Source organism: Quercus suber, unplaced genomic scaffold (genome assembly GCF_002906115.3).
Source record: "Quercus suber isolate HL8 unplaced genomic scaffold, Cork oak 2.0 scaffold_6, whole genome shotgun sequence".
In the NCBI taxonomy this organism is placed as follows: Eukaryota; Viridiplantae; Streptophyta; class Magnoliopsida; order Fagales; family Fagaceae; genus Quercus; species Quercus suber.
In genome coordinates this window covers 1,936,944-1,954,276 of record NW_027069472.1, presented here as the reverse complement: position 1 = coordinate 1,954,276, position 17,333 = coordinate 1,936,944, and the positions used below count along the sequence as shown (strand labels likewise).

At 33.5% G+C, this 17,333-nt stretch overlaps 1 protein-coding gene across 1 annotated transcript; it reads right to left on the bottom strand.

The window, feature by feature from the left end:
• Positions 1–7,602: 7,602 nt before the first annotated feature.
• Positions 7,603–9,402, bottom strand: LOC111988927 (uncharacterized). Its single transcript, XM_024020734.2, has 5 exons — positions 9,176–9,402; positions 9,018–9,070; positions 8,833–8,911; positions 8,302–8,366; positions 7,603–8,098 (listed from the first exon to the last, which is right to left on the bottom strand). Exons 1-5 carry the CDS (start codon positions 9,234–9,236, stop codon positions 7,886–7,888), a joined length of 471 nt encoding a protein of 156 aa, XP_023876502.1. The 5' UTR covers positions 9,237–9,402; the 3' UTR covers positions 7,603–7,885.
• Positions 9,403–17,333: the final 7,931 nt, after the last annotated feature.

Below are 17,333 nucleotides of genomic sequence, written 5' to 3'. Positions count from 1 at the left end.
GGGCTGTTAGAATGACTTCACAAATGCAATACAACCTAACCAACAGAGGGTTCATCTCAATTTTGGCCAGACAGGTATTGGGTGGAATTGGCAGGTTCTCATCAACATTGCAGGGAGGAAGAGGGAGCAAACCAACACGTCTGCCTATGCGTATGAAGCCAGGACTGTCCAGGGGAATTGCATCTTCTTGGGTACTTTTAGTTGTGCTGCAAAAACTGCTTTGGGTGCTGCTCAGGAAGCCTTGATGGATGCATTATTGAAAGCCAGAGATATGGGGTATCAGCGTATTTTGATCTTATGTAATAGCAGCGGATTAGTCCAAGTTTCCAACTTAGTTCGAGCTCCAAACTGGCAGGAACAAACTATGGTTTCAGATATCCTGTCACTCCAGCAGAATGGACTTCTATGTAATTTGATTTTTGTTCCAAACATGGTTCTTAGTCATATTTGTTATTTAGCTGATCAGGCTACTAAGATGCCAATCCATCAGTTTTGGGCACCTATGCTTTCTGATGTAAACAGTACTCTTATGTAATTTGCTTTCTGTTTTAATGGTATAAAAAAAATAAAAAAAAATGATACTGTATATAGTTGGAATGAATGAAAGGTGACAACGTACACTAATCCATTAGGGGATAAGTTATAGGAAGTAGTAATGTAGATAGAGTATTGTAATTGGCTCAACTAGTAAATTCTTCTTCTTCCAGTTACAACCGGTAGAATTGTCAATTGTTCCACCAATAACACCATTGAGTGGCATGCAAGATTCTTGTCATTCTATCAATCTCTTATTCCAATTACTATACATGCTTATAAAAACTTATCTTGTATTGTTTAGTTGCTTTGAAATGTCAGGTGTATTTTTGAAGTTCAATTTTAGGTGTGTATTGGAAGTTTCTATTTCTCTCTCCCAGAGTCCTCTCCATCTTCACTCCTCACATTTTTGCACTTTCATGCTATAGGAGATGGTATCGCTGCCGAATATACTATGGTAGCAAAATTTTGAACTCTCATTCAAAATTTGAAAGGAATAATTACTTTGTATAATGATGTCTGGGAATTTTGGTAGTTCCAATAGAAAGATGTATTCAAGTATAAAATTGTGAGTTTAGGTCCATCTTCATAACCCAGGCTTGAATCTAATTGCTGTTCCTAGTTATTCCCAAAAAAAAAAAAAAAAAAAAAAAAAAAAAAAAAAAAAAAAAAACTCATTTTTCAAAGTAGTGATTGATGCCATCACTATTCGTTTTAACTAGAGCACTATCTTAATGTATTTTGACATCATTTGATTCATTTTCTCTTGTTCAACTCTAGAATATGAAGAAAATAAAATAAAAGAACCTTTTTTTTTTCTTTTTTTTTTGAGAATATAAAAGAACCTATTTATATATTAATAATTAGTTTATGTAATTATGTACGAAATTTCCATGCACATTTTCATGAAAAAAAGGAAAAGAAGAATGAACATGTTCATGCACCAAGGCTTCGGCTATTGTTGGCTTGGCGCTCTCCAAAACTGACCATCGGTTCCAATTGAAGCTCATTCGATTGAATTTTGTTGGATTGGCCCATTATGATTTTTGTTGGGCTGAGTTTCACTCGGCTTAGCCAGTATGGGAGGGGTTAACATAATTAATTATGGAGATGGGGGAGGGTCTCGGCCCAATCAGCTAGTCTATGGCCATGCTATTGAGATCACTTTTTACAATTGAAAATTGAGTTGATGTTTGGATTTTGCAAAACTGTGTTAACAAAACTGAGTTTTGTTACCTCATAATCCAAAATTTGTGGGACCCACTTATATAATGTTTGTTTTAGGAGTGTCAAATAGGTGGGTTTGAGTGAGTTTGGGGTGGGCATAATTGGGTTGGGTATATAAAACTCATTTACCCATTAAAACCCATTTAACTAAATTGCTTCTAACTCAAACTCAACCCAACCCGATTATTATGGGTAAATCCCAACCCACCCAATTACCCAATTATTAAAATTACCAAAATGTCCCTAAAGTGTAAATGACCAAAGTACTCTAAAATCTTCAAAAATGATCAAAATACCCCAAAACCTCAAAATGACCAAAATAACCACGAAACCTACAAAATGACCAAAATACCCCCGAAACCCAAATAAATGACCAAAATACCCTAAAACTTAAAAATTACCAAAATACCCCTAAAACCCAAAAAATGACCAAAATACCTCAAAACCTTAAATTACCAAAATACCTTCCAAAACCTAAAAAATGACCAAAATATCCCTAAAACTCAAAAATGACCAAAATAGAAAATACCCCCGAAACCCAAAAAATGACCAAAATATCTCCGAAACATAAAAAATGACCAAAATACTCCCGAAATCAAGAAAATGACCAAAATACCCCTGAAACCTAAAAATGACCAAAATACCCCCAAAACCCAAAAAATTACTAAAATACACCCGAAACATAAAAAAATGACTAAAATAACCCTGAAACCAAGAAAAAGACCAAAATACCCCTAAAACCTAAAAATGACCAAAATACCATTGGAACCCAAAAAATGACCAAAATACCCCTGAAACATAAAAAATAACCAAAATACCCCTGAAACCCAAAAAATAACCAAAATACTCCCGAAACCTAAAAATGACCAAAATACCCCCTAAACCCAAAAAATATCCAAAATACCTTAAAAACCTAAAAAATTACTAAAATACCTCTAAAACCTAAAAAATGGCCAAAATAACCTCGAAACTTAAAAATTGACCAAAATAACCTTGAAAATTAAAAATAACCAAAATACTCCCGAAACCTCAAAAATGGACAAAATAACCACGAAGTCTAAAAATTGTCCAAAATAACCTAGAAACCTAAAAATGACCAAAATACCCCCTAAATCCAAAAAATGTTCAAAATACCTCCAAACCTTAAAAATTACTAAAATATCTTTAAAACCTAAAAAATGGCCAAAATAATCTCGAAGTCTAAAAATTGACCAAAATAACCCTGAAAACTAAAAATGACCAAAATACTCCTGAAACCTCAAAAATGGCTAAAATAACCACGAAGTCTAAAAATTGACCAAAATAACCTAGAAACCTAAAAATGACCAAAATAGTCCCTAAACCTAAAAATGACCAAAATACCCCATAAACCTAAAAAATAATCGATATACCTTCGAAACCTAAAACTTAACTGAAATACCCCCTGAAACCTAAAAAATTCCAAAATACCCCTGAAACCTAAATACAACCAAAATAACCCCTAAACCTTAAAATGAACAAAATATCCTCGAAACCTAAAAAATGACCAAAATTCCCTGAAACCTATAAAATGACAAAAAAGCCCCTTAAACCTGTAAGTCGATAAAAATACACCCTAAACCTAAAAAATTATCAAAATCTCCCGTAAAACAAAAAAAAAAAATGACCAAAATACTCCCTAACATAAAAATGACCAAAATACCCATAAACCTAAAAAATGACTAAGATAACCCCAAACCCCTATTTTGGTAATTTTAGAGGCTTCGAGTGTATTTTTTTTCATCTTATAGGATTAGTTGTATGTTGGTCATTTTAGATATTTTGAGGGGTATTTTGGTCGTTTTATAGGTTTAGAGGTATTTCGGTCGTTTTAGACGTTTCAGGGTATTTTTGGAAATTTTAGAGGTTTCATGTTGTTTGTGGCCATTTTAGTGGTTTTGGGTTTATTTGGGTCATTTCAAAGGTTTAGGGGTATTTTCGTCACTTTAGAGGTTTGAGGGTATTTTCGTCATTTTTTAGGTTTATGGGGTATTTTGGTCACTTTTTAGGTTTAGGGGGTATTTTGGTCATTTTTATGTTTCGGGGTTATTTTTGTCAATTTTTAGACTTTGGGGGTATTTTGTCAATTTTTAAGGGGTATTTTGGTCAATTTTTAGGTTTCGGGGATATTTTGGTCATTTTTTGGGTTTTAGGGTATTTTGGTCATTTTTTGGGTTTTAGGGGTATTTTGGTCATTTTTTTGGGTTTTAGGGGTATTTTGGTTTTTTTTTTTTTTTTTTTTTTTTTTTTTTTTGTTTCGAGGGTATTTTGGTCATTTTATGGGTTTAGGGTATTTGGTCATTTTGGGTTTCAGGGGTATTTTGGTTATTTTTTGTGTTTTGATGGTATTTTGGTCATTTTTTAGGTTGAGGGGTATTTTGGTAATTTTAGTAGTTTTGGGGTTGGGTAATTGGGTACCCAATTAAAACCCAATAAACATTAGTGTTTATTGGGTTTTACTGGGTTAATACCCATTTAACCCAACTAATAATTGGGTAGGTTTAGGTCTATTTTAAGTGGGTGGGTTTGGGTGGGCAAATAAGTTTGGGTTGATTTTGCCATCCCTAGACTTTGTTTGGATGGTTTTTATGAGTGTTCACCTAATTAACAAAACTAAGTTTTTTGAATTTTGAGTTAACAAATTTAGAAACAGCCTTGGGTTGTTTTCAAGTGATGAGTTATGTTAACTCAGTGGCAATAGGCGTAATTTTGGACAAGAGTTAGGTCCCACAGCAATGTGTAGTTACATCACTGCAGACCCACAGAAGCTCCAACGGCACTTTTGTATTAAATTTCCCAACAACCCATGCTTCGCTACTTCATCTCACTTTCCCTTTTCCTTCTCCCAAACCCACAGCACACCAACAGCTGAAGCAGAGCTCTCCGCCGATCAGCACCTTTAGCCTAAGATATACACAGCTCCATTCACTGATTTTTGTTTTCGATGAGACCCAAATTCAGCCCCTCTTTCTGCTGGGTTTTATTTTGATATTTTTTGTTTTTTTCCATATTCCTCCATTTCCATATTCCTCCATTTTTTGTGTTGTGTTTATTGAAGCTGCTGGGTACGGTTCGCTGATGGGTATTGTTTTTCCATTTTCCTCCATTTCCATGCCCGAAACAGAGAGAGAGAGTTTTTCTTTACCTTTTTAGCAGAGAGATACTGAAATTTGTTGATGGGTATTTAGAAATTTCTCTTTGCGAAGAAGATTTTTCCGCTATTCTGGGTTTGCAATCTCCAAAATTTGTCATCAACAAAATTGTTTGTTTTTGTTTCAAAGAAAAGAAAGAAATTATTTTGATGTATTTTGTGTGACGTTTTCTTTTTGTAAGAATACAGTAGTAGTGAGGAGAAATTATGTGAGCTGAAGGGGGAAGGGGAAATGAGAAAAGAGAAAAAATGGGGATAAAACCTTCTGCGGGTAGGCTAACAGCTTTGCTCTGACCAAGTTACAAGTGTGGGCCCATAAAAAGTTGAAAAATTTGAGTGATGAAAAGTTGAGTAATGTGTGCCAAACGGGTGGGTATAAGAAATTTGGGTATTTTGAGTGATGAATGATGAGTGATGAGTGATGAGTGACGAAAATTGAGTAAGGAGTGATAAATGATGAAAAAAAAATTAACCAAATAGCGCCTGACTATTACAAAATTTTGATAACTATGTCCATGACCAAAATATAAAAAGCACAAGACCGTAAAAAAGCAGGATTAAAAAAAAGAAAAAAAAAAAGAAAAGAAGACATCAAAGAGATTAAATAAAAGCGGTAATTTTAGTCTTTTTTTTTTTTTTTTTTTTTTTGCATTAAAAGGGATTTTATTGCAAACACTGAAAGTACAGCACAGAGACTTCAAAGAGTTACCAACTACAAACACATCAAACTATACAATACCACAACATGTCTTGACAACCACCGCTACAGACACATCAAACTATACCATACCATACGATTAAGACACAGTAACAAGACAAACACAACAACAGGAAAGGACATAACACACACAGACTTCCGATAGCCAAATTTCAGCTTCCTTAGTATATACAACCCACTGATCTTGTAATTTTAGTCTATGCTGATAAAAGTGGAGGGATCATTTTATATTTTCAGCATGCTAACCAATGGTTCATAGCCTCGGACAAGGGCCACAACAAGAATTTTTATTTTGTGTAACAAGGATATATCACATCCATCTCACATAATTAAAGTGGTAGATGTTATATATTCTTGTTACATCTAATACCAATTCAAACCCATCATGATTTATGCAATCACACTTACATGGTGTCGAGGAGCTTGGCCCTGCTTAAATGACCAGAAATTGTAGAAACATTTCAAAATCAGATTCTAAGGTCATCACATTTTATTGTCGCACACTCACTTCTTATGGATCATTGAATCATTCTTTTAACAAATATGCGGTTCTGTGACTTCTTGTAGTCGGGTCACTTTTCTTATTCATCTTCTTTACTTAGCCTACTGACTTAAAGCAATTTAAGAAGACTATTTTTTTTTACTTTTCGAATGTTGGTTGAATTTTTTTTATTTCTTTGCTTAAACTTTCACCTTCACATAGAAAAATACTAGTGTACCACTAAACGACTGGAGCCTGGAGGACTAATGCTTCATTTGTTTCACTGTAAAATGTTTTTAGTAAAAATATCTTACATTTGTAATTTTTTTCAAATATTTGATGAGATATAAAATTTTCAAACACAAATCACCAAAACCAATGCCTCCAGACCACCATCAACAGCCTCGGCCACCAGATTGGTAGCCCAGCCATCAAATGGGGGAAAAACCATTATATATTTTTGCAAAATGTTTTACTATGTTTTTTTTTTTTTTTTCCTAACTAAAAAGTTTTTTTTGAAAATATTTTATAGGGAACCAATGGAGCATAAACCCCATGGTTGGTAATAATTCGTTTTCATTTTCCAATAACAATGTACGATTGCGCTGTGTCTGTTGTCTTAATTTCCAGGCACCATGCCCCAAATGCTGCCCCAATTTTTTGTGGTCCACCGCAATTTCGGCTCTACGGGCCACAACATACATGACCCAACAAAGAACATGTGAGCCCACATGTAAAGGCTGACCATTCATACCGGCGGGCATATAATACAAATAATATGTAAAGAAAGGGCCTAGACCAAAAATCTGTGGTGGGTCCATTGCATCAGAAAAGAAAGACAAATGGGTCTTGGTCACATAATGCAGCCACCTACTTCATCAAACACTGCTCGTCTCTGGTTTCTTATGTCCAGTTTCTTTAATTATCCATGGTCCCATTTGAATGTAGCAAAATTTGTTTTTTACTTGCCATTTAGCATATGTATTTAATGCTGCATTAAACAAAGCCCATTTGATTGATATTTTGGCAAACACATTTTGATCTCTTGAGAGAGCTCTAAATTTCTGATGTCCTTTAGCAAAACGCAAAAAGACCTCCAAGTCTCTTAACAATAATATATAGTATTAGAATTCAATCATTCATTGAATGATTCAAATTAAATATTACAAAATTTATATAAGTGCCATGTGATTTACAAATAATAAAATCTTAATAATGCATGACAAGTTGAGATAGCAAGTTGTAAATGATATTATTGGATGAATCTATGTATGTAACAAATTAAATCAATAAAAACTTGTCACGATTGTAAGTAGCTCTAATGTCAAAACCATGAAGAATGAATAATTGAATATGCTCTTCATGGGTTTTTCCGGAGAGGAAAAGAGGGAAACTTTTGGTATTTTTGTCTCAAATTTGTTCTACCATATGTGTACGATGAACAACCAGAAACAAAAGCCGCCACTGTGTATATGCATATAACTGAGATTTTTTATTAATTTCTTTCCACTTTTGACTGTTACAAATGCCCCTCCAAAAGTGCTTATGATTCAATCATAAAAATGAAAGTAGTTTAAGATTAACAATAATAGTAGAATATTCTATCTCATGTACAAAATCGATCCTAACCCTAAAAAAACTGCAGCATTTCTGTAATGCTGTCCAGTCACCATTGTCCAATAACATTCTATTCCCCACTTTTATTATCCTAAACAGTACTACATTCTACTTTTAGTTTTTGTTATATTCCTAACACTCAGTTGTGTATTGGAGGTTTTCTCTTTGCTGGAGAATAGTCCATCTCAGCTAGGTCAATGATGTCCGGCAACTGCTTGTGGTGGACATGGGATTGGGAAACCTCTGAAGTAGGCCTTCCTTTAACCATGAAAGTCTCTTGCTCACCAAGTTCCCCACTACCCGATTTTCCTTTTGAATTGGTGTCAGCTTTATCCTCTCCATTCTTCTCATTCTGTACATGAGGTATATATGTATTATATAATCATATATATAGAAGAAGAATGAAGAAAGAGGACATTCATAAATGCTAAGAACCCAACTTTTTTCATATTAGCTGACATGACTTGTATATATGTATTGTAGTCATGTCAATAATTATGAAAAGTATTGTGATACTTATCAATGGAAATTTAGTTGTCTTGACAAAGAACCAACCTTTGATGTGGTGGTGGTGCTAGTAGTAGAAGTGGTTGTTGTGGTAATAAGTTTTCTATTCTTTCCTGCAACAATACACATGTGGAAACCAATTTAGATACGACATGGAACTTCTGTGCTCACAATCAATGCAAGTTCTTACTTTCTCTACAAGTTGCTTATTCAATAAACCTTTGTGGGTCTACTACAGCATTTAAACCATATATAGTACCCATACTAATCAATATTGCTCTAGGTTATAACTTATAAAGAATAATAGTTAAGAGAAGCTTCTCTTGGACATGATTTTCTTTGTAGAGTAGTACATGGTCATGGGTATGAATCTTCTGAAACCCCAACTCTTTATAAAGATCACTAACTAGTGTCTAAAAATTGGGAAAAAAAGAAGAAGAAAAAACTCTATCTAGAGGGAGAAAAGAAACTAATGGTGCTTAGGTCTGTGACTCCTAGGTCCATAGTAATCTTCATGAATGCTTGGTAACCAGTGGTGTGATTTCTTGGAAACTCTAGAAACTCTTTTCTTCATGGTACCTGTACAGTGCCCATCTTTGCACAGAATGACCTCTTGAACAGTACTGTCATGTATTTTTGTCAAAGCACTTTTTTCTTCCTGCATTCATTCACAGAAATTTCACCATCAAAACAGGAAGAGATAAATGAAGAAAATCCATATCAATAAAATGAAAAACAAATTGCAATGTTTGTATAGTACTCACATGTACTTTATGTTGCCCAACTGATGACATGAAACTTTTATCCAAGCGGATCCCTTCACAAAATTAACAAAATATATTACAACCAGAGCTTATATGATGCCAAAACAGAACCTAATTATTCTAATGCTCATAAGATGGATACATAGATTTTTGCATACCTTGAACCTCAGAAAGAAGAAGGGACAAAAGCAAAAGTGATACTGCTAGATAGGGCCTCATAGGAGATAAATCTGAGTAAGAAATGGGAAGTGATGCAGATTTGAAATAGCTATGGTCAGGAAGAGAATTAGGGGTATCTCTTTCTTTTTCTCCTGAACAGTGTGAATGTGTAGCTTGTGACTGGTTGCTATAGCATGGGGAGTGCTTGCTTAAATATATAGATGGTCATCGGGCCCACACTAAGTTCTCAAACATAAACTTAGAATGGAGTTTTCTTCCGCTTTCTTTTTTTCTTTTCTTTTGTGTTCCCTCAGTAAAGTTCAATTATTTTTCAAAAGAAGTGACTAATTGACTAAATACCCATCAAGGCACTTCATATAATAATTCAATAATATGGGGGTCTTGATCAAATTCAAGTTTAACTCAAAAGCAATATTTATGGTGGACCAGGAATTGTCTATTCGATGGATAGGGCACTTCATGTTGTACAAACTAGGAGTGCTCAGATGAAGCGAAAGAAAGAAAAATTAGGAGAAAAATAATGGCAATGACAAAGAGAGTATGACAAGTACATTTGCTTTTAACTCCTCCATTGTTCATGGGGTGTGTAATGAGGATTTTCAGAATTCATTTTTAGATTTTGCCCTATTGTCCACACCTTGTACTTTCTCAATTTCATGCAACCATGTTTACACACCTCCAGAAAGTTAGCTGGCTTTCATGCTTTGTCTCATTTCCTTTCACCCAATCATACTAGGTCTCCTCCTAGGATTTGACAGTTTGATTTGCCTAATGCCAAAATTGATCGATTGTATATCTTGTACCATTATCATCATCAATAAACTTCCTCATCTTTTGGCTAGTCAAGCACTTTTACATTTAAATGATTAATCAGATCAAATGGCTTTCACTATAAGGAATTTCCTTATCGAGTAACTAATTAAATCTGACGGTTGAGTTCATAATTCATGCTGTCTCTTTATAGTGGAATGTCAATTGCATGGTATGGAAGATTGGGTAAAGGGATGGGACACCCTGATAAATCTTATCCAACTTCCCAAGCAGAATTCAAGGCTTTGAGGTAATTCCTTAAATCTTTTTTCTTAGGAAAATAAAAATATAATATTGTAATTTAATCCAGCAAGAGGTAGACAACCGGCCAGCCCATGAATTCTACAAACAAAAACAAAAACAAAAGAAAAATCAAGAATGCGCACACTATAGGGTAAGGCAAGGATTGTAATTCGTAATTTGAGATCTATATTTTTATATCACTGTGAGGTATGGCTTGGTGGTAGGAGTATTCGTATTGCTTCACATGGTGCTTAGCAAGAGTTGAGCGGTTTGAGCCATGAGGCATATGATGCTTCAACAAATGAGTTGTGCCCATAATGATAGCCCCATCAAGATTTTGATGGTACACGTAGTATTACTTATTACCCTTACATGGCATGAGATAGATGAGTCTACATTGGATACATCTTTTTTCATTTAGTGAAAAAGAAAAAGAAAAGAGATTTAAGTTTTTATGCCTAAGTGGCACAGATTGATGTTCAAAGGTCTCGATGGTACATATGATATTATTCATTATCGTTACATGCCATGGGAAGACAAGTATACACTGGAGACCATCTTTTCATTTAGCAAAAAAGAAAAAGAAAAAAAAGAGATCTAAGTGTTTATACCTAAGTGGCACAGCTGATGTTCGATCAACGTGTTGCTATTATTTCAAAGAAGTGTAGACCACTTTCTCAAAAAAAAAAAAAGAAGAAGTGTAGACCACCAGTGTAAATTAATTTAGCTAAGTTTGTTTGTTTGTTTATTTATTTATTTATTTTGTCACTGAACAAAAAATTAAGTTTTAATGTTGCATACTTGCATGCACCGAAAAATTGAAGATTCAAGAATTAGAAAATTACTATTTCCATGCAAATATGCGACATCTACCAACTCATTTACGTGCTTCACCACGATGTTATCCTTTGCCTATATTTCTTAGGCTACCATTGTAGCCATGTTCTGGACATAGTCGCCACTCTTTGGTCATTGATGTAGTTGTTCACCGAGTACTAATCATTGCTGTTTGCTAGCTATCATTGCCAGCATTTTGCACAGTTCATTCCACATTAGGCTTAGTCTATTCTAAATCCAATTCAATCACTTGTGGTCATGGTTTCCTTTATGAGATTACAATTTAGAATTCAAAATTCGACTTTGGGTTTAAGGAGGGAGGTTAATATGTGCACATGTTTTGTACGGGTTAATGTATGTGTCCTCCATATACTTTACTCTGTACGTACCTTAGTCATGTTGTTTATTATGTCATAAATTAAGTCATAATCAAGGTTTTCAGACTTGGACCGTTCATTAAACCGTAAAAGGGAGAGGTTTAAGGTTTTTGAGGTCGAACTGAGGTTAAATCGAGGTTGAACCGTGATGAGGTCATAATTAATTTAATAATTAATTAAAACATAAATATAGATATTAAATTTATAAAACTAACAAAATTGACTAATATATCTATATATGTGAGGGAAATTTAATGATTTTCAAGCATATATTTAATAATTAAATAATAAAATTAATAAAATAAAATAATAACCATGAAAACATTAAAATTTATGATTAATTTTTGAAGTAAAATTGAATATCTTTGAAGGATTTTAATTATAATTTTTTTTATTCCTTTTAAGAGATAGATAATTTAATTAAGTAGAATAAAATTGTGTTAAGTTGTTTTTATTAAAAAAAAAAAAATTTGCCAAGGGGTTGGACCGCACGGTTCTTTCACCGGTTCGTGCGGTCCAACCTCGATTTTAGGGGTTCACGAAATTAACTAAAAATACAGTTCTTTAAGCTTAAAAAACCGGTTTTTATCCCAGTTTTCACAGTCCGACCTCTTGGTCAGGTCCGGTTCTGAAAACTATGGTCATAATCAATGGCCTTATCAGCCAACCATTGTGTGTATATATTTTTTAAACTGGATTTAATACACACTTCAAATTAGTAAAAGTGTAACTATTATAAGAGCTTTCGAACCATGTAAACTCTTGCTTTCACTCTCTCCTTCTCTCTCTAAATCTTTCATTTTCTTCCTTTTATTTTAGGGTATAAATGTAGACATTAGACACAAACATACATATACATATTCAGATTAACCCATATAAATTTAAAGTTTGTTCATGATATGATGAATTTAAGTTATAAGAAGATTCAGATCCACTTATCTAAATTAGAAAAAAAATGTTAAACACAACTATAAAAACTCTCTCTCTCTCTCTCATGGGCATATGCAACTTAGAAATTGTTTTCTACAAAATTATTGCTTTCCTTCTTTAGTTAGCGTTTCTTGCCCTTCTAATCATCATATTGTGGGATCCGTTTCTCCTTCTTCTCCCATACAACACATCAAAGGAGACTTTACTAATATGTGGGACAAAAAGTTTATTGAGAACCTTATCTTAGTTGTATCACAATCAAACATGTTATATGTAAAGAAACTTAAAATGCAATGTATACTGCCATATCTGCATCAAATATATGTTAAAAAAAAAAAAAAAAGATTGAGTGACACTTATAGAATGACAACATATATAGTCATCATTCGTTTTATAAGTTATAACCAAATTGTAACAAAACGTATCAACAACATATGAAAGAGAGTATTCGATTTTAATTTGATGGTATGAGATTGAGAGATATTCAAACACATTTTAAGCATCACATATAATATAAGTCCCATTAAAATTGATAAACATGGTGAATGTTTAAGTTGAGTTGCTAAAAACCAATAACACCACGAATTTGGTAGTGACTAGTGGGATGATTTTACAGTTATATTTGTCTTCATTAGATTAGAGACTGCCGTATCATTATTTGATAGAACACTGTGGGACATAGTGCATGTGTCATAAAAAACAAAAGAAAATTAATATGATGGTGACAGACAGACAATGCTTGAAACACTATATGTTTGCATCAAAAATTAATTGCCGTTGGGTTACGTGGCATATGTATGTAGCTAGTTGCCCAATGGGGCGGCCAATCCACGTGGACGTCAATATCTAGGGGCCCACATAGACATGACGTGGCATGTAATTTGGCCACGTGGGCACCGCCTATTCACACTGTGTGTTCGCTCTTTAACAAGCAATAAGATATCCTCGTGGCAATAGTGTCGGACAGTGGCATGTGAATGTGGTATGTGCATGTGATTTTCAATTTCAACTAATAATTTGATTAATTTCATAATTTTTTTTTCCCTTCTTCTTCTTCTTATTTATAAGATCCACGTTGAATTGTATAAAATCATCATGTTTTTGTTGTCTTACACTCTTTCCTATATGTGTTAATTAACATCATAATAAGAGCTATCTATATATCCTTGGAATTGATTGTCAATGAATGAACTTCTTTCTACTTATACAAAATAGATGCAACTTCTTTTGTAAAGGCAATCAATTACATCACTAACATCCATTGGAAAGGACTTTTGAGAATTGATTTGGAACAAGAGTGGCTAAGATTTTGTCCAAATTTAATCTTAAATTGGTAGGTATGCCTTTTTCCATTAGGACACAATTTGTGCCTAAACTTTGATTTTGAGCCTAAACCCTACTAAACTTGCGCATGGGCATTATTTTATTATTTTTTTAGACCTAGGTGCTCATGCACAAGAGAAGACTTATTGGTCACTATATTTGTGGATGTTGCTTAGCTTGTTTTACCTCTTTATAGAGGCGGGCAAAGAAAGAAAAGAAAAGAAAAAAAAGTTGATGAACTGACTTGAAAAGGTACTATAAACTAAGTTTAGTGTGAAGTACTCTCTTCATGTACTTAAGTACTTAATGACTTTATAAAGTGCGAAAAGGAAAGGGGAATGTCATGATTAGTATATCATGCAAACAAAGGTTTGCTGTGCATGTTTTGTTTCCTGTATAATGTGTAACATACAGAATGAATTTTAGCAAGAATGATATAACTTTAGAAACATTTCTTTTGACATATTGTATACTTTATTTAGCACTATTGGGGAATGAGTAACAGCTTTTAAATGTTAAAAGTTGAGAATAAGTTTAGGTTTGTAATTTTATATATATATATATATATATATATATAGGGTTACGATTTATAGCCCAAGCTCAAAAGATATGGAATGTGAGCCCAATAAACCCAATACAATAAATTTGTAAAGAATGGGTGAAAGAGCTGGATTATTTGCGAATTGGACAACGGCTAGTAAGGATTTAAAAGATGAACAAGCACGAAAATACACTTAAAAATCGATGAAATTAGTTTCCGAGGAGATGAATTATGAATTGAATCAATGTTCCTGAAAGCTAATACAATTCTTAGTGCTACAGTAATTCATTTTCTCTCCCGTTTCACTATTTATTCTAATCCCTCTCTTATGGGAGGTCTTTTACATTATATAGTTTCCTTTTAGCCCATTTTGATCGTACACTTGTTAATTATCTAAACATTCACTAGAGTACAAGTCCCATCAGACATCTTCTTTGACTCTCTGTGAATGGTGGTAGTTGTGACTGCACTGTTCAAGAGTCTTCTCCACATAAATGCGGCTAGAAAAGTTGCTACAATGTATTTAATGCGGTGGTAGCAACTTTTCTTTTAGATATTTATGTATTCTTATCACCTTTGTATGTGTCTGAAGTTCATCCTTATCATTGGAACTTATTGGAAGGTCACCTAAACCACTTAAGTATCTGCTTGACAGATATTCATTGTATTCGAGAAGGATATACTCCTCGGACTATATTCCTCCATCCTTTCCTTATGTGATTCTCAACTTTGAGCCTCTCCCAATCATTTACTCCTTCGTGGACATGTCCACGTCCTTGAATAAAACCCAAAGCCCAATATACAAATTTGGACTCTAATCCTTACAATATATATATATATATATATATTTGATTTTGCATTTACCCGAGGCGTTTCGACTATAGAGAAAATAATGCTCAAATAAGGTCATTGAGTTTGTCCCATTGAATTAAAAAAAAAAAAAAAGGGGGGGGTTGTGACTCAAAGTTTTTTTTTTTTTTTAAAGGAATGAATTTAAAGATTTATAAGAAAGATGGTTTTTTCCTCCTTTTAAATAGTGGGTTAGGATAGGTTCAATGTCTAGTAATACTAGACCCATTGAGATGATGACATGTGTTTACATTTAGACACGTGTCACCATTTAACCGGGTCCAGTGCATTGGATGCATTGGACCTAAACCAAGTCCTTAAACAGTAACATGGCAATGCCAAAGATAAATCCACAAGTACATTGAAACCAGATAAGAAGTTGTAAATAATAAATTTTTGGCAAAAATCGACATTTTTATTATTAAAGTTTACTCAGTTTTCCAATTTCATCACTAAAGTTTCGAATATAGTAAATTTTTTTTTAGAGATAATTACAACATACTGCTAACCCTGCAACTCAAACTCTTTCCCCCCTAGATCCCCAAGCACTTTATACATGAGGAGGTGTCAATTTAGCTATAAGGCTTTTGACTTGAATATAGTAATAAAAAACTCAAAAAATGCAAATGGATCCAATTTAATCTTTATATTATGAAAAATGCTAACAGATGCCCTTAGGGTAATAGTTAACAATTCATTTAAAGAAACTTTTTATGGGAAAAGAAAAAAAAGCAATTAATTTTTTGACAGTTTTTTTTTTTATTTCTCATAAAAGTGATGTCAAAATTTCTTAAAATAGATTGTAAACCATTTTTCTAAAGACACTTGTTAGCATGACCCTTATATTATATACACAAAATGCTGACGTGTCATTTGATTGTGCACATTAAAAAAAAAAAAAAATTCTTAAAAGTTACATGCAAACAACCTAATTTGATTAAAAGTGCCATGATATTAGCCCAATTGGTATTATGATGGCATGTGAAACCATGCAAGACATGGTGAGTTGCTTGGCTCTGTCTACATCGGGTGGTGATAACTCAACACTTGTTAAATTTGTTGCGAAAAATATTGTATATATACAATATATTGTATATCTATCATATTGGAAATATATACAAATTCCTAGATTTGTAAGAGCATTAGAATTTGGAGATGCAAAAAAATGTCTATTTTACATCTTCAAAACTTGTTTTACTATCTCATTTTACAATTCACCCAACATCCCAATTTTTATTTTTACACACAATTCATTAAAATAATATAAACTATATACCAACAAATAATATAAAAAATTTGGTTTCTCTTTCTTCTCTTCAATTTCTCTACCTTTTTGTTTCTCTTTTCTCATTAAAATAATAATTTTGTTTTACATCATTGTGAACAGCTGGTAGAAAAAAAAAAAAAAAAAAAAAAAAAAAAACCCCACCCTTGGATGTGGGGCGATTTGGCCTTGTTGGTTGCTAAAATAGCAACTGGAGGTTATACACCCCCCATGCTAGTGTTCTAAGATGCAAAAGAAACAAATAAAAATAACACACACAAAACAATCACATGACAAAAGAAGGTACATGATTCGACAATTTGCTTATGTCTATGGAGTTGTAATAATTTCACTATTTTCAGGAAAATATACAAAATGTGGCAATATTACGTTTCTCTCTCAACAAGACAATCAACCCTAAGAGCATCCACAGCAGTGGAGCAAAAAATATAGCTATTTCGCACCTACAAAAGTCACTTTATCCATTTTACCTCTTCACACCCAACAGCGACGGAGCTATATTTTTAGCTATTTGATTAAAATAATACAAATAACTCATTAAAATAATAATAATAAAAACATCCAAAAAAAAAAAAAAAACAACATAACATAGCACAAAGTCATTTTTTGGGTTTGTGACTCGAAGCTTGACTCACCTCGATACTCTGAATTTGGGACGAGTTCACTCTAACGGTATCACCCTCACTGAGGAACTTTGATTTGGACCAATCACTCGTTCGATCGGAGCCTAGAGCTCTTAGCTCCTTCTCGTGCTGTCTCAACTCCTTGAACGTAGACAAGGCGCATCGGAGGTAGGCGGAGATGACCGGTGATGCGCTGTTCTCAGAGGCGACAAAGGTGGAAAGTGTAGTAGTCGCCTTCTTGAGAGAGATTTGCTTCAACGAGAGGAAAGAAGAGAAGTCGGAGAGAGAGAGAGAGAGAGAGAGAGAGAGAGAGAGAGA